At 46.7% G+C, this 26,987-nt stretch overlaps 1 protein-coding gene across 3 annotated transcripts in view; it reads left to right on the forward strand.

The window, feature by feature from the left end:
• The window catches only part of CCDC152 (coiled-coil domain containing 152), a 95,442-nt gene that overhangs the window by 23,882 nt on the left and 44,573 nt on the right, over positions 1–26,987 (forward strand). For all 3 annotated transcript variants that reach the window (XM_068251109.1, XM_068251101.1, XM_068251119.1), the window contains exon 3: positions 26,454–26,522. In XM_068251109.1, coding sequence (XP_068107210.1) covers positions 26,454–26,522 — 69 coding nt within the window. The remainder of the gene's footprint in view (positions 1–26,453; positions 26,523–26,987) is intronic.

Genomic DNA, 26,987 nt, shown 5'->3' on the forward strand with positions numbered 1-26,987 from the left:
CACCCAAGGACCTTGAGGCAGCTGAAGACTCTGCAGGGGCACAGAGGAACAACAGTTAAGTTGTGGGGAGACACCTTGGGGGCCCCTACAGGCTCTGGGGCCCTAGGGCAATTGCCCCATTTGCCTCTATGGTAGCACCGGCCCTGGGGTGGGGTGGGGAGAATGCTCAATCTTTACACCCTTGCTCTGAGTGCAATTTAGCCTAGAAACTGCCCTGACCCTCAACATCAGTATTAGCTTTTTATTGGTCCTGTGCTGATAATATTCACTTCTATAGATGATTAGAATAGCAGTGATCATTAACACACTGTTACCCATCCCCTTTTTGCAGTTCTAACTCTGTGGTTGTCATTGATTGGTTTTGGTGCGTCATATTAATTGTTATATATTGCATACTTGGGGGGCCCCAATGCAAAACTTGCACTGGGGCCCACGGTTTCTAAGCTACACCACTGCCTTTGTGTGCATGCGCACTACCACCATCCCACTCAGGGTCTGTCGGAAATAGCCAAGCCTAATCGAGTCCTTGCAGATGGAGATGGCTCGTGCCTATGGCTATTATTAAGCAGGACAGAGTTAGCACGGATGCACAAGGCGCCTGTAAGGGATCGCTCCACTCGGCCGCAGTATGGTCTGAGGAGTCAGCTGACAATTAGGCAGGGGTTTATGTAATAAATAATAATATGTGGATGCTGACCCTGCCTAGGATTGAACCCTGGTCTCTCACTTCGGAGGCAGTGCTCTTGCCACTGTGCTTCAGCTGAGACACTGCCAGGATGTTTTGCTAGTTAGTACTGGTTACCAGTTGACATGTATTGGCACCCATGTCAGCTGATCTCTCTCTCAGCTTATATTTTAACTAGATTAATGTATGCGTGTGATTGGCTGTTGTGTGCATGTGGCCGGCCACTGATTGGTTGCCTGATATATTTAAGGTTACTGAGTGCACTTTGACTTTGCCTGTGTTAGCGTATGCTTCTGCTTACTGGTGGGTGCTCTTTGAAAACTTGTGGATTGCTTTTCTGGACTTTGACTTACTGCTTGTTACTGGACTCTGCCTGTTTGCTGCCTGAACTGATCTATTGCTTGTTAACGGACTCTACCTGTTTGCTGCCTGCCCTGACCATTGGATTGCCTGACCTTGATTTCTGCCTAGCCCTTCTGTACTGTGACATTTATAAAGTACTCATGTGTTCTGCACTTTATTTCATCCTGCCCTGGAATCTGCATACCCATAAGAACATCATTATAGGACTAACAACCTCCTGGTCTATTCTCCTGGTCCTGGAACCTGCATACCAATAAGCTATTGTTTCTGGACTTCTGTGTTAACATCTCCTCCTATCTTCTGGATTACTGTTGCCACTAAGATTCAGATGACTATTACCAGTTCTACTTATATACTATCTGTGCCTTGTTACCTGTCTCGCAGAGGATTGCTGTTATATATTCAGGTCTCACATTGTATGCAAAATCTACTTACAAAGAGTCAGTGTGTGTGGTTAGGTCACTCTTTGGAAGTGTTAGCTAGTCGGCTGCATTTGCATACAGTGTTTACCTGAATCCTATATCAGCGAGTCCTGACAGCCTGACATGCAGACTTTTGGGGGTCACACTGCTGGAACGAGATTGGGGAGGAAATCGATGGAAGCCTCTTTAGGATGTACCCGGCTTTAAGTTCTCTTTAGGCTGAAATTAGCACTTAGATGGGTTGTGTTGAGTTGCATCGCGTTGTATCCCATTAAACAAAGCATGCTGCAATGCATCTAAGTGTGCACCCAGCCTTAAAACCACCCTGGCGTTCTATTAAGATCGCCAGGGCGGCTGCGGGAGGGTTTTTTTTAAATAAAAAAAAAACTATTTCATGCAGCCAACTGAAAGTTGGCTGCATGAAAGCCCACTAGAGGGCGCTCTGGAGGCGTTCTTCTGATCGCCTCCGGCGGCCAAAAGTAACACGGAAGGCCGCAATGAGCGGCCTTCCGTGTTTTGCTTACTTCGTCGCCATGGCGACGAGCGGAGTGACGCATGGACGTCAGCCGACGTCCTGACGCCAGCCGCCTCCGATCCAGCCCTTAGCGCTGGCCGGAACTATTTGTTCCGGCTGCGCAGGGCTCAGGCGGCTGGGGGGACCCTCTTTCGCCGCTGCTCACGGCGGATCGCCGCAGAGCGGCGGCGATCAGGCAGCACACGCGGCTGGCAAAGTGCCGGCTGCGTGTGCTGCTCTTTATTTCATCAAAATCGGCCCGGCAGGGCCTGAGCAGCACCCTCTGGCGGTAATGGACGAGCTGAGCTCGTCCATACTGCTAAGGTGGTTAAAGTGAACCTGAGGTGAAAATAAACTGATGAGATAAACAATTGTATTTATCCTCCTACTCCTAAAAATTACTTTATTTTTTAGACATCCCATGGTTTAATTTTATATTTAAACATTTACAATGTTTTGTTGTCTCTGTTCAGTGGCAGCCTATTAAAGGGGAACTGAAGTAAAAGGTATACAGAGGCTGCCATATTTATTTCCTTTTAATCAATACCAGTTGCCTGGCAGCCCTGCTGGTCTATTTCTCTGCAGTAGTATCTGAATAACACCAGAAACAAGCATGCAGCTAGTCTTGTCAGATCTGACTTTAACCACTTCAGCCTAACTGGATGAAAATTTTCATCCAGTTAGGCTGCGTGCACTCCCGCGGGTCACGTGCGCTCCCGCGGGCCCACCCGTGCGCGCCCCCGCTGCTGGCCGTTAGCCCACCGATCAGTGAAAGGGATTATAAATCCCTTTCGCTGATCGGACCCCCCCCCGGAGAAAAGCCGACAGCGTCTCTTCAGACGCTGCGGCTTTTCTGAGCTCTGGTCTCCTTTCTTCTGCCTGGGAGCGAGATCGATCGCTCCCAGGACTTTTTGACTTTGGCCATCTTGTGGCCAAATAGCAAATTACACCAAAAACACACTTTGTGTTAAATAAATACATTTTAATACATTAAAAAAAACCCCTGTTTACCTCCCACACCAAAAAATACCCACATACAAGTTTAAATAAAAAAAAAATAAAAAAATTACAATAATAAAACAAAAAACAAAAACATAAATAGTTACCTAAGGGTCTGAACTTTTTAAATATGCATGTCAAAGGAGTATATCAATATGATTTATTAAATTATGGGCTTCTAAATAGTGATGGACGCAAATTGAAAAAATGCACCTTTATTTCCAAATTGAATATCGGCGCCATACATTGTGATAGGGACATAATTTAAATGGTGTAATAAGCGGGACATATTGGTAAATAAAGTACATAGGTTTTAATTATGGTAGCATGTATTTATTTCAAACTATAATGGCCAAAAGCTGAGGAATAATGATTTTTTTCCATTTCTTTTTTAATATTCCTGTTAAAATGGATTTACAATAAATTAATTCTCAGCAAAATGTATCACCCACAGAAAGCCTAATTGGTGGCGAAAAAAACAAGATATAGATCCATTCATTGTGCCGAGTAGTGATAAAGTTATTAGCAAATGAATGGGAGGTGAAAGTTGCTCAGATGCAAAAAAATTTCAACCCCGTGGGCTTAAGTGGTTAAAGTCTGAAACACCTGATCTGCTGCATGCTTGTTCAGGGGCTATGGCTAATAGTATTAGAGGCAGAGGATCAGCAGGGCTGCCAGGCAACTGGTATTGCTTAAAAGGAAATAAACATGACAGCCTCCATATACCTCTCTCTTCAGTTCCCCTTTAAGTGTCCCAGAGTTAAAATACATGAACTAGTGACCCTTTTCTATCCCCCCCCCCCCCCCCCCAATACCTTAAGCTCTCAGAACTTAAATTCTGCCAGGAAAAATTTTATGGCTGTAATTTGCTTATCAGTGACATTTACTATATTCCTGACAAGGTACTGATAAGACAGAAGCTGTCACTTCCATGCCTGAGAATTAACTCTTTCAGGCAGCAAAATAAAACCATTAAAGCAGCCTGGTTATTAATGTGTTTTGCACTGTACATACATGTTTATCGCATCATGTCACATGTCGCCTCGGGTACACTTTAAATAGCCAGGTACTGCTTGGTAAGCATTGCCTTTGTTTCTGTTTGTATCTCCTTCAAGCATATTTTATGTCAGTCTAACGACAGGAACACACGCATGTTCCTTTATTTGTATCACACCTGGTGAAGAGGTTATTTTTTCAGTGTCCCATTTCTAATGCAATTGGAGGTGACAACTAGTACATCACATAAAGCAGCACATCTGCATGTGTGGTCTTACACTAAGCCAGGCTTTCTTAACATTATTACCGTATATCATGAAAGCTGATGTTTACCAAGTTGCCCCTGGGTAGGTGAAATTAAGTACTGATTGACACATACAGACTATTGTTTATTTTTCAAGATATTCTACAGTATAATGCATTTAATTAAAGGGGAGGTCAGGGCAAAAAAATAAACAAAAATCAACTTACCTCTGTCTTCTTCCAGCCCTGGCAGCCGTGCTGTGCCCTCGCCACAGCGTTGGTGGTGACATCTGCCAGGTGATCTGTACGGAATGTTCATTACTGAGAGTCCTATGCACAGAGGGAGATATTGCTTGCTTTGTAGCTGGAAAAAGCTGTTATTTCCCACAATGCAACAAGGTTCACACACCACAAACTTTCATGACCTAGATCCTGACATCACACTGTGGGAGGGGTTTCACCACAATATCAGCCACACAGATGTCCGTGATGATCTATTCGAGAAAAGGTAAAGATTTCTTATGGGAAAAGGGGGTATCCACTACTGATTGGGATGAAGTTCGGTCTTGGGTTAAATTTCCTCTTTAGGCTGGTTTCACAGTGTAAACTGGCATTAGCTATGCATTGCGTCGCTAATGCCAGAAACAGGCCTTCAGGGAACACCACATTATAACACGGTGTCTGCCATCCATCCAAACAGGAAGTGACGTAAGTGACGTGCGCTTGCAGTCACTTCCTGTTTCGGGTATGCGGAAGTGCACAGAAGCGTATTTTTAAAAATATGCTTTGGCGCATACACGCCACAACGTTGCAGCACCATTGCCCTTAACCACTTCAGCCTTTAGGCCTCGATCACACTTCATGCGCTTCTGTCCACTTTTCCTTCCAGCACATCAATGTTTACAGATACATGTTGCTGAAAAAAAGCGGACAGAAGCGCACTGGTGTGAATGAGGCCTTAGGGCTCGTTCACATCTAGCCAACGCAGATGGCTGTGCGATCGGAACGCAGCTCATCCGATCGGAACGCAGCGCATCCGATCGCACGCCATCTGCGCCGCTACCCGCTGCGCTGCTGATCACATCCATTGACAGTGATGGGATCAGCTCTTCCGGGCAAAATGCATGCAGCAGTACGCAAGCGCTTCCCAGTGCATTGTACTGCTGCGCAGCGCAGTAGATGTGAACAGTACAAGGACAGTCTATGCCCTTCTGCCGTTCCTGCGTTTCAGCACATCATACGCGCTTCCATATCCGCACCGAGGCGCGTATGATGTGAACGAGGCCTTAGTGTTTTTTCACCTTATGCATCCGAGCAATTTTCACCTCCCATTCATTCACCAATAACTTTATCACTAATTATCACAATGAAATAATCTATATTTTGTTTTTTCCGCCACCAATCAGGCTTTCTTTGGGTGGTACATTTTGCTGAGAAATATTTTATTCTAAATGCATTTTAAAAAGAATATTAAGAGAAAAATGGGAAAAAATTCACGATTTGTCAGTTTTCGGCTGTTATAGCTTTAAAATAATACACGCTACCATAGTTAAAAACCACGTATTTTATTTGGCCATTTGTCCCGGTTATTATACCATTTAAATTATGTCCCTATCACATTGTATGGCGCCAATATTTTATTTGGAAATAAAGGTGCCTTTTTTCAGACTTGCGTCCATCACTATTTACAAGCTTATAATTTAAAAAATAGTAGTAATTTAACCTCTTGACATGCATATTAAAAAAGTTCAGACCCTTAGCTAACTATTTGTTATTATATATATATTTATTGTTATTGTAATGTTTTTCTAATTAAAAATTTTATCTAAATATTTTTGGGTGTGTGGGAGGTAAACAGTTAATTTTAAATGTAAAAATTTCTATTCATTTTAATAAAAATATATGTAGATGTAGTTTTACTATTTGGCCACAAGATGGCCACAGTCACTTTTTTTTGAGGGGGGGGGGTGGCTTCCTGTAAGCATACTTACAGGAAGTGAAGAGGGGATGTGCAACAGAACAATCGCGGCTTCTCCATGGATGCCAGCGATCGTTCTAAGGGACTTAGATCAATGAATGGGAACTGCTTTCCCATTCATTGATCTCTAGTCGGCCCGCGTACCCCGGCAGTTCCGGCTTTGCGGACCCGTTTTCTCATGGACGTAGCTTCTAGGTCCAGCATGCATATTTGGACGTAGGAGCTACATCCTGAAGGCTAAAGTGGTTAAAGAACCCTGCGTCGCTATAGACTAACATGACTTCCAGGCTGATGCAGATCACCGCAGGAGCCACATGCTGACATAGGTATGCACTAGCGTTAAATTAAGCACCTCCGGTGGAGCGTACCGCAACATGGGAAGTATGAACTTCTCCACAGACTTTTATTAGGCTGCAGTAGCAATGCGTACATGGCAAGGAAATGAGCAGCGCTACTTAAAAACAGATAAGTGCCTACCTGCAAGAGAGTGCAAGCCCCACTTGTGGGATAAAATACACACTGAGCATACACATGACCTGTCTACCACTGGAGGATGTTGGTTTCCTGTAACAGCTTGCATGCAACTTGTTAGGTACTCGTCCCTCCCACTGCGGAGAAGTCATCCTCGATGGGAGGGGACCTAACACTAACTAAATCCTAATCTATGCATATGCATAGCCTGGGTCAATTTGACTGCACTGCCCCAGTGAGAAAGGGCCCTCAAAGGACACCTGAAGTGAGAGGGATATAGAGACTGCCATATTTGTTTCCTTTTAAGCAATACCAGTTGCCTAGCTAGCCTGTGGATCCTCTGCCACGAATACTTTTAGCCATAGACCCTGAACAAGCCTGCGGCAGATCAGGTGTTTCTGACATTATTGTCAGATCTGAGCTGCATGCTTGTTTCTGGTGTGATTCAGACACCACTGCAAGCAAATAGATCAGCAGTGCTGGCAGGCAACTGGTACTGTTTAAAAGGAAATAAGTAAACATGGCAGCCTGGATATTCTTCTCACTTCAGGTTCCCTTTAAATGTGTGAAATGTTAGTTGTATAGTGCTGTGCCTCCGTTACATCAGAGAATCAATCCCATGTAAATGGACAGAGAGGTGTGTGGGGCACCAGCCTGTAACTCAAAGCATTTATTGTACTATTTACAGGAATTCATAGATGCTGATAGAAATCACCTTCAGCTGGATTATGGATGGAAATAAACTGCAGCTGAAGATGGATTTGATCAGCATCTAAGTGGTACGGTAGATGTCTTGAGTTACAAGCCGGTGCCCAAAGATTTCTCTCTCCTTCTACATACAAAGCAAGAAGTTTTGAATCAGGAGGATACCATTTATTGACTAACTTAGAAATAAATAAAAGTAAGCTTTCAGCTAATAATAAGCCTTCATCTGACGTGGTTCCTAGCAGAAACCAGGCTTATTATTAGCCGAAAGCTTACTTTTTATTCATCTAAAGGTGTGTACACACATCAGATAAAAGTCTTTGGAAAATGAAAGATCACAGACCAATTTTACCCCCTTCCATGTAGTATGAGAGCCATACCTACACAGTCTATTCTACTGAGCTGAACTCCCTATCAGATAAAAATCTTTGCAAGATGCTGCACACAAAGATGCTGTACACATGCAACAGATCAGTATCTGCAAAAGATCAGTTCCTGCAAAAGATCAGTATCTGCAAAATGCATTCGTAGTCTATGATATCTGCAGATCCTCATACACACCTTGTTTAATGGACATTCATCTGCGGATCAGACAATTATCTGCAGATCTTAACCACTTTACCCCCAGCGGTACGAATTTCTCCGCCCCTTTTTTCCCTCCTAAAAAACCAGGGACGGAGAAATCCGTACCTTCCACGCTACCGCCGCTGTCCGCGCTACCGCCGCTCGTGCGCGCGCACCCGCCGCTCGTGCACGCCGCCGCCCGCTCGCCCGGAGATCAATGAACGGGAAAATCCATTCCCGTTCGTTGATCTAGCCCCCGCAATGATCTGCTGCTTCTTTCAGAAACAGCGAGATCATTGTGAGTCTCCCAGCCTCCTACTGCTTCCTGTAAGCGTCCTTCCGGACGCTTACAGGTCGCATGTAAACAAACACTCTGTGGCCATCTTGTGGCCAAATAGTAAACTAAACCCTAAAAGCATTTTACATATACAAACATTACATTTACACAATAAATTAACTCATTACCTCCCACACTCCCCAATTTTTATTTTATTTTTTGTAATTTAAAAAAAAAAAAAATACAATAAAAAAAAAAAACATAAATAGTTACCTTAGGGACTGAACTTTTTAAATATTTATGTCAAGAGGGTATAACACTGTTACTTTATAAACTGCGGGCTTGTAATTAGGGATGGATGCAAAACTGAAAAAAATGCACCTTTATTTCCAATTAAAATATTGTCGCCAAACATTGTGATAGGGACATAATTTAAATGGTTTTATAACCGAGACAAATGGGTTAATACATTTCATGGGTTTTAATTACAGTAGCATGCTTTATTTAAAAACTATAATGGCCGAAAACTGAAAAATAATAATTTTTTCCCACATTTTTTCCTATTTCCCCATTAAAACACATTTAGAATAAAATAATTGTTGGCATAATGTCCCACCTAAAGAAAGCCTAATTGGTGGCAAAAAAAACAAGATATAGTTCATTTCATTGGGATAAGTAATAATAAAGTTATAGACGAATGAATGGAAGGAGCGCTGAAAGGTGAAAATTGCTCTGGTGGTCAGGGGGTAAAACCCCTCAGTGGTGAAGTGGTTAAGATCCATCCTGGTGGATCTGATCTGCAGATGATTGTCCGTTAAGGTGTGTATGAGATCTGCAGATATCATAGACTATGAATGCATTTTGCAGGAACTAATCTTTTGCAGAAACTGATCTTTTGCAGATACTGATCTTTTGCATGTGTACAGCATCCTTGTTTTCAGCATCTTGCAAAGATTTTTATCTGGTGGGGAGTTCAGCTCAATAGAATAGACTGTGTAGAGTATGCTCATATACTACAGGAAAGGGGGTAAAATTTGGTCTGTGATCTTTCATTTTCCAAAGACTTTTATCTGATGTGTGTACCCACCTTTAGTTAGCCAATAATAAATGGTATCATTCTGATTCAAAACGTTTTGCTTTAACTGATGGCTAATACAGTACAACACTCTACTAATTCTACATACAAATAAAGCAAACCAGAGGTGAATACAAGCAAGAAGTTTGATCCTTACCTATGAAGAGGAAAACTTCTGCATCCTCCGAAGGCTTCCCATGTCCTCCTCAAGACAGGGGCGTGACTACAGTGAAGCAGTCCTTTTAACTGCAGGGGGAGGGGCTTGAGCTATAAGGGCCCCAATCATTACTTCCCTTCCTCTGATATAGGAATCCATCCTTCAGATCAGGTGTATTTGTGGCTACACATGTTATGGTTGTGAAGATTATGATGGCCACACTTGTTTTATGACCCTTGTGAGATAGGCGCCCAGGTTGTGAGGGTGACCAGAGGTAGGCGAGGGGAGGGGTGTAAACATTGGGGGAACCTATCAAAGTTTTGCTGGGGGACCCATATTTGTAGTTACGCCCCTGCCTCGAGACCAGCAAGTCCCACGGGCCCTTCAGCGGAAATACGAAGTGTTACCATGGTAGCACTGGCATCGGAGCTCAGTAACGGCTCCAGCCTCGGGGATAGATGGATTTGAAATGTCAGCAGATTGACAGGTGAGGTACCGGGGGATCTTCTTGGATAAGGGGCACCCTGAGTGTGATCCTTTGTACTGGATAATGATCTGAGGTGGTATTGCACTCCTATGATCCATGTGTCATGCTGGTTGTGGATTTACTGTCATTGATTTTATTCAGTGGGTGTATTGTTTACCTGCAAATTGATCAGAAGGTGGTACCCAATTACCATGGGTGGTACTGCAGCACTTGTCTGTATATATTCAGGGGTGCACCTATTGTTATATGTCTGCACTGTTCTGGGGAAGGGGATCCTGTTTGGCCCCAAAACAATTGTCAATCAATGGTATTTTGACACATGCTTTGAAGAAATACATTTTCATTTTCTGCTCATGAGAAGCCTGGTGTGCTAGCCGAACTTTGGACTTGTTGATGTACAGGGGGTGTCTGCTTTGCACCCGTGCCTGTGCACCCTCCTGATGCGGTAAGGTGTGCCACTCCAAACCTTTCTACTTTCACTACCTTGAGACCAGTGCTGTTGCCCGGGACTAGTGGTGCTCAAATACCCCTTTTTAAAATTCGAGTTTGGTCGAATTCGAATAGTAAATTATTCGAGGTCAGTCGAATATTCGAGTCGAATAATTTTTACTATTCGATTCGACCTCGGACTTCGAGCTCACTATTCGAGTCGGTATTCGAGCTCATTATTCGAGCTGACTATTCGAATTGGCCTTAAATAGCTTCCAACACTTGTTTTGAGGGTGAATGATGCAAGAAACATCTTTTTTTCCAAGTAACAACAGCAAGTGATTATGTGGGGATGTTCCTTTAAAAAAAAAAAAGGTGAAAAGAGAAGTTGTGTCCAGAATTTTGTTCAGTACTGTATATACTTCTTCTTCTTCTTTTTCTTCTTCTTTATCTTCTATCTTCTTCTTCTTCTATATCTTCTTCTTCTATATCTTCTTCTATATCTTCTTCTTCTTCTATATTGTCTTCTTCTTCTTCTTCTTCTTCTTCTTCTTCTTCTTCATCTTCTTCTTCTTCATCTTCTTCATCTTCTTCATCATCATCTTCTTCATCTTCTTCATCATCATCTTCTTCTTCTTCTTCTTCATCTTTTTCTTCTTCATCTTCTTCATCTTCTTCTTCTTCATCTTCTTCTTCTTCATCTTCTTCTTCATCTTCTTCATCTTCTTCATCTTCTTCATCATCTTCTTCATCTTCTTCATCTTCTTCATCTTCTTCTTCTTCTTCTTCTTCTTCTTCTTCTCCTTCTTCTTCTTCATCTTCTTCATCTTCTTCATCTTCTTCTTCTTCTTCTTCTTCTTCTTCTTCTTCTTCTTCTTCTTCTTTTTCTTCTTCTTCTCCTTCTTCTTCATCTTCTTCTTCTTCATCTTCTTCATCTTCTTCTTCTTCTTCTTCATTTTCTTCTTCTTCATCTTCTTCTTCTTCTCCTTCTTCTTCTTCTTCTTCTTCATCTTCTTCTTCTTCATCTTCTTCATCTTCTTCTATATCGTCTTCTTCTTCACTTATTTCTCTTTTCAATTTTTTTTTTTAAAGAAATGCAGCTATTTTTGAGCGTAACAAATAGCTGGTGGCGCACGCATGTTGGAAGCGCCATTGTATGTGCTCCCTGGCAGTGGAAACACACAGACAGCAGGAGGTAAATTCAGCAGCAGGAGGAGGAGGATGAGTGTGTGGCAGCAGGCAGTCAATGAGGCAGGCAGCGTGACATAATAGCCCTGGTACCTAGCGGTGATACCAGGGCTGTAAATAAACACAGCAGGCAGGAGGTCCCAGACAGCGGTCGTGCAGCCCACATCGTGTCCAATACACAACTGGGACAACACAGTTTTCAACCCGGGCACCTCAGAAAAATTAAACCTTTTTTTTTTTTAATGGTTTTTTGGTTTTGTTTGTACAACCAATTACACAGATATATAGCTATTGTTTGACGTAATAGCTGGTGGCAGAGTGGCAGCAGAATGTAATTCTGTGTACCCTGGCAGTGGGAAACACAGACCGACAGCAGCAGCAGCAGGAGGAATGGAGGAGTAATGTGAGCAGCTATTGTTTGACGTAATAGCTGGTGGCAGAGTGGTAGCAGAAGGTAATTCTGTGTACCCTGGCAGTGAGAAACACAGACAGACAGCAGCAGCAGGAGGAATGGAGGAATAGTGTGAGTGTGGCAGCAGGCAGGCAGCGTGACATAATAGCCCTGGTACCTAGCGGTGATACCAGGGCTGTAAATAAACACAACAGGAGGTCCCAGACAGCGGTCGTGCAGCCCACATCGTGTCCAATACACAACTGGGACAACACAGTTTTCAACCCACGCACCTCAGAAAAATTAAACCTTTTTTTTTTTTTTTTTTATGGTTTTTTGGTTTTGTTTGTAAAACCAATTACACAGATATATAGCTATTGTTTGACGTAATAGCTGGTGGCAGAGTGGCAGCAGAATGTAATTCTGTGTACCCTGGCAGTGGGAAACACAGACAGACAGCAGAAGGGCAGTACACAGCAGCCCACTGTAGGTGTAAAATGTGTGGCTGCAGGCGACGTAATAGTCAAACTGAACCAGGCTGGCTTAGTGAGCAGGAGCCAGGAGGTGGTAAAGGGTGGTAAGGCACATTAACGATGGTTCTTAGCCAGTTCATGTCCCCCTCTCGCCGACAACAGGGGCCAGGAACTCGCCTTCCACCTACGCCTGGTTCATCTTGAGAAACGTCAGTCTGTCCACAGACTTGTGAGACAGACGTGAGCGTTTCTCGGTGACCACGCCACCAGCTGCACTGAAGCAGCGCTCGGACAGCACGCTGGAAGGGGGGCAGGACAGCACTTCCAGGGCGTACTGCGCCAGCTCGCTCCAGATCTCCAGGCGCTTGACCTAATACTCCATGGGATCAACAGGGGCATCGCTGTCAAGCCCGCTGTAGGACCCCATGTAGTCAGCCACCATGCGGGTCAGGCGCTGGCTGTGACCGGAGGAGGATGCTGCTGCATCATGCACCTCCTCTCTAGTCACTGCTGCCGGAACCTCTACAGTCCTGTAGAGCTCGTGGCTGAGAGACAGCAGGTCTGTGGGGCGCTTGCTGCTGGATGCAGGCACCTGCTGCTGCCTCTGTGCTGGCTGCTGGACAGTGGGGGTGGAAGGCTGGGGGAAGGCTTCCTCCAAGCGCTTAACAAGGGCCTGCTGCAAGCTCCTTATTTGTTGCGCTGGGTCTCCTCCTGCAGGCGGCAGGAACTGGCTCAACTTCCCCTTGAGGCGTGGGTCCAACATCATGCTGATCCAGATGTCCTCCCTCTGCTTCATCTGGATCACCCTGGGGTCCTTGCGCAGGCACGCCAGCATGTGCGCTGCCATTGGGAAGAGGCGGGCCACGTGTGCTGGCACATCGACGGCAGTGCTGTCCTCCTCATCCTCCTCCTCTGCCGCCTCATCCTCTCTCCACCCCCGCACCAACTCAGCTGCGCTGTGCTGATCCCCCTCATCAGCAGCAAGGTCAGGGACCTCCACCAAGTCCTCCTCCTCCTCCCCCTCAGAGGTGGACTGTGCAGCTGCTTGCCGCTCCTGCTGGTCCAAGGCTGCCGCTCCCTGTTCCAGCAAAGCATCGAGGGCCCTGTTCAGCAGACAAACCAGGGGCACCCACTCGCAGACCATAGCATGGTCCCTGCTCACCATGTTAGTGGCCTGCAGAAAGGGAGCCAGCACTAAGCACACCTGCTGCATGTGCCTCCAGTCATCATCGGGGACGATGGACGGGATGTTGCTGGTCTTGTCCCTTCTCTGAGCGGTGGAAACAGTGGCCTGGGCAAGGTACTGGTTGACAGCGTGCTTCTGTTCAACCAGACGCTCCAACATCGCCAGGGTGGAGTTCCAGCGAGTCGAAACGTCAAGGATCAGCCGATGGCGTGGCAGCTCCAGCTCCTTTTGCACGTCTTCCAGGCTCGCACAGGCTGCAGCCGAGCGCCGGAAGTGACGCACAACGTTCCTTGCCGTTTCCAGCAGTTCGCCCATCCCCTGGTAGGTGCGCAAGAACTTTTGCACCACCAGGTTCAGCACGTGGGCAAGACAGGGGATGTGGGTCAGGTTTCCCCTGTCTATTGCGGCAACCAGATTGGCCCCATTGTCGGCCACCACCTCTCCGACTCTGAGGCCTCTGGGGGTCAGTCAAATCCTCTCCTGCTCCTGTAGTTTGGCCAACACATGGGTTGCCGTCAGCTTGGTCTTCCCAAGGCTGACCAAGTGCAGCAGCGCTTGGCAGTGGCGGGCCTTCACGCTGCTGCTGAGGCGGGGGGTTTGGCCAGGTGTGCCGGAGGATGGCAGAGGATCGGAGGAACCTGCTGCAGTTCCCCTGACCCTGCGGGGGGGCACCACCCACTGTGTTGCTGCTGCTGTGCCCGCTGCTGCTCTCCCATCCTCACCCCCTTCCACCAAGCTGACCCAGTGGACAGTGAAAGACAGGTAGCGGCCAGTCCCGAAGCGGCTGCTCCAGTGGTCCATGGTGAAGTGGACCCTTTCACCAACCGCGTGCTCCAGCCCTCGCTCCACATTGGCCATCACAAAGTGGTGCAGTGCAGGAATGGCCTTGCGGGCGAAGAAGTGTCTGCTGGGGAGCTGCCAGTCTGGGGCTGCACAAGCAAGCAGCGCACGCATGTCGCTCCCCTCCTGCACAAGCGTGTACGGCAGGAGTTGGGAGCACATGGCCCGTGCCAGCAAGCCGTTCGGCTGCCGCACGCGACGGCTGCTGGGAGGCAGAGCCCTAACCACCCCCTGGAAGGACTCGCTCAAAAGGCTCTGGCATGGCCTTTTGCTGGCACGGGAATCAGCAGACACAGCAGAGGAGGCCACTGAGGACTGGCTGCCAGAACAGGCCTCAGTGTCGGCGGCAGGAGTTGCAGAGGGGGGAGGAGCAGTGCGTTTCCGCACTCCTGCTGGTGCTGCTGGAGGAACAGGAGGGCGGGTGGCTGCTGTTGCTGCTGCTGCTGAAGGCTGTGCAGTGATGGGTGTGGTGCCACTGCCAGCACCAGATGCCTTCAGCCTCTGGAACTCCTCATGCTAGTGGAAATGTTTCGCAGCAAGGTGGTTGATGAGCGAGCTGGTGCTGAACTTTAAGGGGTCTGCACCTCTGCTCAACTTCCGCTGACAGTGGTTGCAAGTGGCGTACTTGCTGTACACAGTGGGCATGGTGAAAAAGCGCCAGATTGGTGACAAAAACAACCCCCTACGGCATGGAACCGCTGCTGCCTGTCTCCCTGTGGTGGTTGGGGGGGGGCTTGGGTGCGGCTGGTGGTGGTACTGGCAGATGCTGCTGCTGCTGCTGCTGCTGAGCCTGAGACACCAGCAGGCTGTGGGACCTGCCTACTGCTGCCAATGCTTGCAATGATGCGCCTCCTTGCAAGGCCCACAAGCGCATCCTCCTCCTCCTCCTCAGAGCTGCTGATGACGACATCCCCTGGAGCTGGTGGCACCCAGTCTCTGTCTGTCACCGTGTCATCATCATCCTCCCCCTCCTGAAATATGTCCTGCTGGGATGATGACCCCCCAAACTCCTCTCCTGATGCATGGATGGGCTGCTTGACTGTCGCCACAGTCTTGCTGTCCAATCCCTCATCCCCCAAAGTGCCCATCAGCATCTCCTCCTCCAAATCGCCAACAACAGCAGACAATACCCTGATGGTGCCTGGGGTAAAAATACTGCTGAGTGACAGGTCGCCAACTTGTGACAGTGAACTGGCCTCCTCCCCAGGCCCTGCTGGGCGGCTGCTGCGAACAGGGGTGGTGGTGGTGGTGGTGAGGGTGGAGGCCTCGGATGCAGAGCTGATGGCGGGCTGTTCATCCTCCGTCATCAGTTGCACCACAGTGTCTGCATCCTTTTCCTCAATGGGACGTTTCCGACCCGGCTGGAGGAAAATCGGAGCAGGTGCTACACGCTGCTGCTGCTGTGTCTCTGCAGCGTGAGTTGCAGATGCTCCTGCTGGGCAGCGCCCAAGGCGTCCACGGCCAGTGGCTATGGGAGGAATGTTAGCCACTGACGCTGCTGCTGCGGAACTGTGCATGGTGGCGCGGCCGCGCCCGCGGCTTGCCATAATGCTGCTCCCTCTCCTCCTGATTCCCTTGCTGCCCTTCCCCTTGCCCAAACCGCACTGGCTGCCACTTCCAGACATCTTCGATGTTTTGGGCGTAAACACAAAAGTTTTTGAAAAGGGCGGGTGAAAAGTGGGGTACTTTAATGGAGTGGGTTGGTGGGTGAGGTGACTGAGTGAGTGTCCCGACTCCCTAGTACAGTAAGTAAGTAGTAACAGTCAGGAAGTACAACTAGCAGTTACAATAATCAGTAGTAATCACAAGGAAATAGAGTGTGTGTACACTACAGACAGTGAGTGCACACACGCGCAAACACGCGCAGGAGCTGGCCTATGAACAGAGAGTGAGTGAGTGTCCCTAGTACAGTAAGTAAGTAGTAACAGTCAGGAAGTACAACTAGAAGTTACAATAATCAGTAGTAATCACAAGGAAATAGAGTGTGTGTACACTACAGACAGTGAGTGCACGCACGCGCACACACGTGCAGGAGCTAGCCTATGAACAGTGACTGAGTGAGTGTCCCTACTACAGTAAGTAAGTAGTAACTGTCAGGAAGTAGAATTTACAATAATCAATCAGTAATCAGAAGGAAATAGAGTGTGTGTACAGTACACAGACAGTGAGTGCACACACACACGCAGGAGCTAGTAGCCTATGAACAGTGACAGTGAGTGTCCTAGTACAGTTACAGTATATAACTATTCAGAAGGAAATAGAGTGTGTGTACAGTACACAGACAGTGAGTGCACGCACACGCAGGAGCTAGTAGCCTATGAACAGTGACAGTGAGTGTCCTAGTACAGTTACAGTATATAACTATTCAGAAGGAAATAGAGTGTGTGTACACTACAGTACACAGACAGTGAGTGCACGCACACGCAGGTGCTAGTAGCCTATGAACAGTGACAGTGAGTGTCCTAGTACAGTTACAGTATATAACTATTCAGAAGGAAATAGAGTGTGTGGACAGTACACAGACAGTGAGTGCACGCACACGCAGGAGCTAGTAGCCTATGAACAGTGACAGTCAGTGAGTGTCCTAGTACAGTTACAGTATATAACTATTCAGAAGGAAATAGAGTGTGTGTACAGTACACAGACAGTGAGTGCACGCACACGCAGGAGCTAGTAGCCTATGAACAGTGACAGTCAGTGAGTGTCCTAGTACAGTTACAGTATATAACTATTCAGAAGGAAATAGAGTGTGTGTACAGTACACAGACAGTGAGTGCACGCACACGCAGGAGCTAGTAGCCTATGAACAGTGACAGTGAGTGTCCTAGTACAGTTACAGTATATAACTATTCAGAAGGAAATAGAGTGTGTGTACAGTACACAGACAGTGAGTGCACGCACACGCAGGAGCTAGTAGCCTATGAACAGTGACAGTCAGTGAGTGTCCTAGTACAGTTACAGTATATAACTATTCAGAAGGAAATAGAGTGTGTGTACAGTACAGACAGTGAGTGCACGCACACGCAGGAGCTAGTAGCCTATGAACAGTGACAGTCAGTGAGTGTCCTAGTACAGTTACAGTATATAACTATTCAGAAGGAAATTGAGTGTGTGTACACAGACAGTGAGTGCAAGCACACGCAGGAGCTAGTAGCCTATGAACAGTGACAGTGAGTGTCCTAGTACAGTTACAGTATATAACTACAATACAAAATACAATCACTAAGTAGTAAAGGACAGCAGAAATACTGTCTAATACTATCTAATACTGTCTAATACTAATGAGAAATAAACTAACAGAGGACAGGAGGACAGCTGCCCACACAGGCAGGCCCTGAGGCCTAAAGCTGTAAGCTTGCCTGAAGCAGCTGGCCTGTCTCTATGTAACACAAAAGCTACTAACTAAAATACAATGTCTATCTAACTAACAACAATATAGGTGTGTATAGGAGGTGTATGTGAGCAAAAACGCTAGGTAAATGACCACAATAGAGCTCTTGCTAAGCCAAAGCACAAAGGAGCAACTCTCTCTCTATGCAAGTCTCAGGCAAGGACGGAGAAACGGAACATGGCAGCCGCTATTTATAGGGTAGGGGCTGGCCAGGGTCCCCCTCTGTGATTGGCTGCCGTCAGAGGGCCTGGGAGCCCTCTGATTGGCTCTAAGGACATCAATCTGGGCTATGACGCTATTCGAGCTCGGTATTCGAGCTCGAATAGCGCCGTTTGCTCGAATAGCTCGAATAGTGAATGGGCTATTCGCGTTTACTCGAATAGCCCATTTGAATAGCTGCAGCTATTCGGAGCTCGAATACCGAGCTCGAATAGCTGAAAAAGAGCTCGAATATTCGAGCTACTCGAATATTCGAGCTCTGCTGAGCACCACTGCCCGGGACCCTCTGAGAGTTTGCTTCTGTGCATAAGCCTAAGTACAAGTACGGCTGCACCTGCATCGTAGCAACGGAGCTGTTAGTGGGCAAGCGGCTTTGTCTTACTGCACAGTTACGGACACACTCATACACGGCAGGAGCACAAACTCTTGTTGGATATGTTCAGAGGGCAGAAAGCACCACTAGTGTAAGGATCTGCACATGCAGATTCTTATCAAGACAATGCAAGAACAAGAAATCACATATATGAAAATACTGAGGTCTGCACAGGTTGGATTTGAAGGTGGAAAACGTGTTTTATTTACAAAGGTGCAGCAATTCACATATACATTATTATTATTATTTAGTATTTATATAGCGCCGACATCTTACACAGCGCTGTACAGTATATATATTGTCTTGTCACTAACTGTCCCTCAAAGGAGCTCACAATCTAATCCCTACAATTATCATATGTCTATGTGTGTATTATGTAGTGTTAGTACTGTAGTCTAGGGCCAATTTAGGGGTGAGCCAATTAACTTATCTGTATGTTTTTTGGGATGTGGGAGGAAACCGGAGTACCCGGAGGAAACCCATGCAGACACGGGGAGAACATACAAACTCCTTGCAGATGGTGCCCTGGCTGGGATTCAAACCGGGGACCCAGCGCTGCAAGACGAGAGCGCTAACCACTACGCCACCGTGCTGCACCATCCACCATACACATACAATCAAACAATATGTGGTGCAGCACAATACCAGAACCCCTAGAGATCTATCTATCTATACAGAATATATACAGCAACACACAGAATATATACAACAATGAATAATCCGAATCAGCATACACAAAGGGGAGTCATACAAGCAAGAGTCAAACCAGGAAATCAGGATCAGGCAATAACATCAGGCAGAGAAAGGTCAGGCTAGCAAGGATCCATACCGGGAATTCAGAGTAATAAGGCAAGGCAGGAAACACAGGATCAATGGCCAGAATCACAATACTGCACAAGCAAACAGAATGACCTAGCAATGTGCTGCTAGGAAGTCTGGTCTTAAAGAGACTCTGAAGCCTTACAAAATCTCCCTTTTTTTACTTACAAATCCTCTTGAGCATTATGGTAGTAGCTAAAACGCCGCCATCCAGCTGCTGTACGAGTCCTCTTTGTCCCCCAAATCCCAGGGGCAAAAATCCACGACTTTCTTCACTGTGGATTTTGCTGCCCGGGAGGCAGGGCTTTCGGTTGTAGCTCTGCCTCAAGCGCGTCAATCTGTGCACGGATCTCCGCCTCTCCCCCGCCCCTCTCAGTGAAGGAAGACTGAGAGGGGCGGGGAGAGGCAGCGATCGGAGCAGATTGAAGCGCCTAGAGGCAGAGCTACAACGGAAAGCTCTGCCTCTTATAGGAAGCGATCCCCAGATTTTGCCCCGGGGATTTGGGAGACAAAGAGGACTCGTTAAGCCGCGGGATAGCGGAGTTTCAGCTACTACCATAATGCTCAAGAGGGTTTGTAAGTAAAAAGGGAGATTTTGTAAAGCTTCAGAGTCTCTTTAACCACTTCGGGACCACAGTCTTTTCGCCCCTTAAGGACCAGAGCCTTTTTCTCCATTCAGACCACTGCAGCTTTCACGGTTTATTGCTCGGTCATACAACCTACCACCTAAATGAATTTTACCTCCTTTTCTTGTCACTAATACAGCTTTCTTTTGATGCTATTTGATTGCTGCTGCGAGTTTTACTTTTTATTATATTCATCAAAAAAGACATGAATTTTGTCAAAAAAATGACTTTTTTAACTTTCTGTGCTGACATTTTTCAAATAAAGTAAAATTTCCTATACATTTGAGCGCGAAAGTTATTCTGCTACATGTCTTTGATAAAAAAAAAAACATTCAGTGTATATTTATTGGATTGGGTAAAAGTTATAGCGTTTACAAACTATGGTGCCAAAAGTGAATTTTCCCATTTTCAAGCATCTCTGACTTTTCTGCGCACCTGTCATGTTTCATGAGGGGCTAAAATTCCAGGATAGTACAAATACCCCCCAAATGACCCCATTTTGGAAAGAAGACATCCCAAAGTATTCAGTGAGAGGCATGGTGAGTTCATAGAAGATTTTATTTTTTGTCACAAGTTAGCGGAAAATGACAGTTTGTGACAAAAAAAAAAAAAAAAAAAAAGTTTCCATTTCTTCTAACTTGCGACAAAAAAAAAATGAAATCTGCCACGGACTCACTATGCTCCTCTCTGAATACCTTGAAGTGTCTACTTTCCAGAATGGGGTCATTTGTGGGGTGTGTTTACTGTCCTGGCATTTGGGGGGTGCCTAATTGTAAGCACCCCTGTAAAGCCTAAAGATGCTCATTGGACTTTGGGCCCCTTAGCGCAGTTAGGCCGCAAAAAAGTGCCACACATGTGGTATTGCCGTACTCAGGAAAAGTAGTATAATGTGTTTTGGGGTGTATTTTTACACATACACATGCTGGGTGGGAGAAATATCTCCGTAAATGACAATTTTTTTATTTTTTTTACACACAATTGTCTATTTATAGAGATATTTCTCCCACTCAGCATGGGTATGTGGAAAAATACACCCCAAAACACATTATACTACTTCTCCTGAGTACGGCGATACCACATGTGTGGCACTTTTTTGCACCCTAACTGCGCTAAGGGGCCCAAAGTCCAATGAGTACCTTTAGGATTTCACAGGTCATTTTGAGAAATTTCGTTTCAAGACTACTCCTCACGGTTTAGGGCCCCTAAAATGCCAGGACAGTATAGGAACCCCACAAATTACCCCATTTTAGAAAGAAGACACCCCAAGGTATTCCGTTAGATGTATGGTGAGTTCATAGAAGATTTTTTTTTTTTGTCACAAGTTAGCGGAAATTGATTTTAATTGTTTTTTTTTCACAAAGTGTCATTTTCCGCTAACTTGTGACAAAAAATAAAATCTTCTATGAACTCGCCATTCTCCTAACGGAATACCTTGGGGTGTCTTCTTTCTAAAATGGAGTCATTTGTGGGGTTCCTATACTGCCCTGGCATTTTAGGGGCCCTAAACCGTGAGGAGTAGTCTTGAAACCAAATGTGGCAAAATGACCTGTGAAATCCTAAAGGTACTCATTGGACTTTGGGCCCCTTAGCGCACTTAGGGTGCAAAAAAGTGCCACACATGTGGTACCGCCGTACTCAGGAGAAGTAGTATAATGTGTTTTGGGGTGTATTTTTACACATACCCATGCTGGGTGGGAGAAATATCTCTGTAAATGACAATTATTTGATTTTTTTTACACACAATTGTCCATTTACAGAGAGATTTCTCCCACCCAGCATGGGTATGTATAAAAATACACCCCAAAACACATTATACTACTTCTTCTGAGTACGGCGATACCACATGTGTGACACTTTTTTGCAACCTAGGTGCGCTAAGGGGCCTAACGTCCTATTCACAGGTCATTTTGAGGCATTTGGATTCTAGACTACTCCTCACGGTTTAGGGCCCCTAAAATGCCAGGGCAGTATAGGAACCCCACAAGTGACCCCATTTTAGAAAGAAGACACCCCAAGGTATTCTGTTAGGAGTATGGTGAGTTCATAGAAGATTTTTTTTTTGTCACAAGTTAGCGGAAAATGACACTTTGTGAAAAAAAAAACAATACATATCAATTTCCGCTAACTTGTGACAAAAAATAAAATCTTCTATGAACTCATCATACACCTAAAAGAATACCTTGGGGTGTCTTCTTTCTAAAATGGGGTCACTTGTGGGGTTCCTATACTGCCCTGGCATTTTAGGGGCCCTAAACCGTGAGGAGTAGTCTTGAACCCAAATGTCTCAAAATGACCTGTGAAATCCTAAAGGTACTCATTGGACTTTGGGCCCCTTAGCACAGTTAGGCTGCAAAAAAGTGTCACACATGTGGTATCGCCGTACTCAGAAGAAGTAGTATAATGTGTTTTGTGGTGTATTTTTACATATAACCATGCTGGGTGGGAGAAATATCTCTGTAAATGACACATTTTTTTATTTGTTTTACACACAATTGTCCATTTACAGAGAGATTTCTCCCACCCAGCATGGGTATGTGTAAAAATACACCACAAAACACATTATACTACTTCTCCTGAGTATGGCGATACCACATGTGTGACACTTTTTTGCAGCCTAGGTGCGCTAAGGGGCCCAACGTCCTATTCACAGGTCATTTTGAGGCATTTGTTTTCTAGACTACTCCTCACGGTTTAGGGCCCCTAAAATGCCAGGGCAGTATAGGAACCCCACAAGTGACCCCATTTTAGAAAGAAGACACCCCAAGGTATTCCGTTAGGGGTATGGTGAGTTCATAGAAGATTTTATTTTTTCTCACAAGTTAGTGAAAAATGACACTTTGTGAAAAAAACAATAACAATCCAATTTCCGCTAACTTTTGACAAAAAATAAAATATTCTATGAACTCATCATACACCTAACAGAATACCTTGGGGTGTCTTCTTTCTAAAATGGGGTCACTTGTGGGGTTCCTATACTGCCCTGGCATTTTACGGGCCCAAAACTGTGAGTAGTCTGGAAACCAAATTTCTCAAAATGACTGTTCAGGGGTATAAGCATCTGCAAATTTTGATGACAGGTGGTCTATGAGGGGGCAAATTTTGTGGAATCGGTCATAAGCAGGGTGGCCTCTTAGATGACAGGATGTATTGGGCCTGATCTGATGGATAGGAGTGCTAGGGGGGTGACAGGAGGTGATTGATGGGTGTCTCAGGGGGCGGTTAGAGGGGAAAATAGATGCAATCAATGCACTGGGGAGGTGATCGGAAGGGGGTCTGAGGGGGATCTGAGGGTTTGGCCGAGTGATCAGGAGCCCACACGGGGCAAATTAGGGCCTGATCTGATGGGTAGGTGTGCTAGGGGGTGACAGGAGGTGATTGATGGGTGTCTCAAGGTGTGATTAGAGGGGGGAAATAGATGCAAGCAATGCACTGGCGAGGTGATCAGGGCTGGGGTCTGAGGGCGTTCTGAGGTGTGGGCGGGTGATTGGGTGCCCGCAAGGGGCAGATTAGGGTCTAATCTGATGGGTAACAGTGACAGGTGGTGATAGGGGGTGATTGATGGGTAATTAGTGGGTGTTTAGAGGAGAGAATAGATGTAAACAATGGATTTGGGAGGTGATCTGATGTCGGATCTGCGGGCGATCTATTGGTGTGGGTGGGTGATCAGATTGCCCGCAAGGGGCAGGTTAGGGGCTGATTGATGGGTGGCAGTGACAGGGGGTGATTGATGGGTGGCAGTGACAGGGGGTGATTGATGGGTGATTGACAGGTAATCAGTGGGTTATTACAGGGGAGAACAGATGTAAATATTGCACGGGCGAATTGATAAGGGGGGGGGGGGGGTCTGAGGGCAATCTGAGCGTGTGGGCAGGTGATTGGGTGCCCGCAAGGGGCAGATTAGGGTCTAATCTGATGGGTAACAGTGACAGGTGGTGATAGGGGGTGATTGATGGGTAATTAGTGGGTGTTTAGAGGAGAGAATAGATGTAAACAATGGATTTGGGAGGTGATCTGATGTCGGATCTGCGGGCGATCTATTGGTGTGGGTGGGTGATCAGATTGCCCGCAAGGGGCAGGTTAGGGGCTGATTGATGGGTGGCAGTGACAGGGGGTGATTGATGGGTGGCAGTGACAGGGGGTGATTGATGGGTGATTGACAGGTAATCAGTGGGTTATTACAGGGGAGAACAGATGTAAATATTGCACGGGCGAATTGATAAGGGGGGGGGGTCTGAGGGCAATCTGAGCGTGTGGGCAGGTGATTGGGTGCCCGCAAGGGGCAGATTAGGGTCTAATCTGATGGGTAACAGTGACAGGTGGTGATAGGGGGTGATTGATGGGTAATTAGTGGGTGTTTAGAGGAGAGAATAGATGTAAACAATGGATTTGGGAGGTGATCTGATGTCGGATCTGCGGGCGATCTATTGGTGTGGGTGGGTGATCAGATTGCCCGCAAGGGGCAGGTTAGGGGCTGATTGATGGGTGGCAGTGACAGGGGGTGATTGATGGGTGGCAGTGACAGGGGGTGATTGATGGGTGATTGACAGGTAATCAGTGGGTTATTACAGGGGAGAACAGATGTAAATATTGCACGGGCGAATTGATAAGGGGGGGGGGTCTGAGGGCAATCTGAGCGTGTGGGCAGGTGATTGGGTGCCCGCAAGGGGCAGATTAGGGTCTAATCTGATGGGTAACAGTGACAGGTGGTGATAGGGGGTGATTGATGGGTAATTAGTGGGTGTTTAGAGGAGAGAATAGATGTAAACAATGGATTTGGGAGGTGATCTGATGTCGGATCTGCGGGCGATCTATTGGTGTGGGGGGGTGATCAGATTGCCCGCAAGGGGCAGATCAGGGGCTGATTGATGGGTGGCAGTGACAGGGGGTGATTGACGGGTGATTGACAGGTGATTGACAGGTGATTGACAGGTGATTGACAGGTGATCAGGGGGGATAGATGCATACAGTACACGGGGGGGGGGGGGGTCTGGGGGGGGGGTCTGGGGAGAATCTGAGGGGTGGGGGGGTGATCAGGAGGGAGTAGGGGGCAGATTAGGGACTTAAAAAAAAAATAGCGTTGACAGATAGTGACAGGGAGTGATTGATGGGTGATTAGGGGGGTGACTGGGTGCAAACAGTGGTCTGGGGGGTGGGCAGGGGGGGGTCTGAGGGGTGCTGTGGGCGATCAGGGGGCAGGGGGGGGGAAATCAGTGTGCTTGGGTGCAGACTAGGGTGGCTGCAGCCTGCCCTGGTGGTCCCTCGGACACTGGGACCACCAGGGCAGGAGGCAGCCAGTATAATAGGCTTTGTATACATTACAAAGCCTATTATACACTGTTGCAGCGGCGATCCGGATGCCAGTAACCCGCCGGCGCTTCCGAACGGCCGGCGGGTTACGGCGAACGGGGGGCGGAGCCAGTCCCCGGCGGCTGATCGCGTCACGAATGACGCGATCGCCGCATAGCCACTCCCGCAGCCGCCCCCCGCCGATGGGCGTATTGCGGTCGTTTGGGACCGGTCTTTGCCGCCGCCCATCGGCTGGGGGCGGTCGTTAAGTGGTTAAAGGAATACTTAAGTCAAAAAAAAAAAATGACATTTACTCACCTGGGGCATCCCTCAGCACCCCGAAGCTGGATTGTGCCCTCGCAGCCCCGCTCCGATCGTCCTGTCCCCGCCGGCGGCTACTTCCGGTTCGGCGACAGCCGCCGACAGGCTGGGAACGCGGCTGATTTTCCGCGTTCCCAGCCGCTGCTATCACTTTCTATGCTGCTATAGCGTCTATATATACGCTATAGCAGCATAGAGAGTGATAGCAGCGGCTGGGAACGCGGAAAATCAGCCGCGTTCCCAGCCTGTCGGCGGCTGTCGCCGAACCGGAAGTAGCCGCCGGCGGGGACAGGACGATCGGAGCGGGGCTGCGAGGGCACCATCCAGCTTCGGGGTGCTGAGGGATGCCCCAGGTGAGTAAATGTCATTTTTTTTTTTTTGACTTAAGTATTCCTTTAAATAGCAGCACATTGATCAGGTGATCTCTCAGAAAGTTCTCATAGCTCCATCTGCTGGTGATCCGGGGAACTGCACAGTTCTCAGCAACAAAGGAGACATCTGCTGGTTGACACTTGACAGTGGAAGTTCACAGCAAAGTTCACTAGTGATTTCACCAGTAGGACAACAGAGGCACAGATCCTGACATTATAGTTCCACCTGCTGGTGATCCGGGGAACTGCACAGTTCTCAGTAACAAGGGAGACATCAGCTGGTTGACAGTGGAAGTTTACAGCAAAGTTCACTAATGATGCCACCGGCAGGATAACAGAGGCACAGATCCTGACAACATGTTTAGGCACCCTTTAAGACCAATATGGTTCCATCTACAAGTTACTGTTGTTGCCATGATGCATTTATGTGTATTATCTGATGAAACTGTGCATTCATATTGGTAATTATGTTGTAGGTTTTTACTACTTTTCACACAACTTACTAAAATATGTAATCTGTACATTGATGCTGAAGCATGGCAGTATTTTGTTACACTGTGTCGAGGATCCACTCACAGCTGTAGTTTTGTTTGATAATGTGCAGAGTGTTCAGCGTTACAGACCATGATTAAAGGGCTGCAAGATACGTTGGAGTTACAGTGCAACATGAAAGGTAAGCCAGATGCTGACGCAGCACACAGGTGAATCACACTTTATGCCAAACTACATGTATTGAAGAAAGCCTTAATTGAAAATTCAAAGCCAAAATAAACATACACTCATCATACTTACCTCTGATGTAGTCTACTCCTCAATCTCTTCCTCCTCTCCTCTGTCCTGTTTGTCCACTGTGATCGATGAAATTCTCAGTCCTCCATTTTAAAAATGGCCATTACCCCATAACAGCTTCCTGGTCAGCATACTGTTATACTGTAATATCACCCACTTGAGCCATAGGGAAACATGGACATTACCTGTCAGAACTGGGAGGAATAGTTGTAAGAATAAAATGGTGAGCTTCTGAGAGGAATTGACAGCGAGGTAAGTATGTAATATTCATTTGCAGGTACACCGTGTGTTTATTTCAAAAAATGTATTTGGTTCAAACATATCCTAGCCTCTGTAAAAGTTTTTATTA

This window comes from Hyperolius riggenbachi, chromosome 1 (assembly GCF_040937935.1).
Source record: "Hyperolius riggenbachi isolate aHypRig1 chromosome 1, aHypRig1.pri, whole genome shotgun sequence".
Classification (NCBI taxonomy): domain Eukaryota; kingdom Metazoa; phylum Chordata; class Amphibia; order Anura; family Hyperoliidae; genus Hyperolius; species Hyperolius riggenbachi.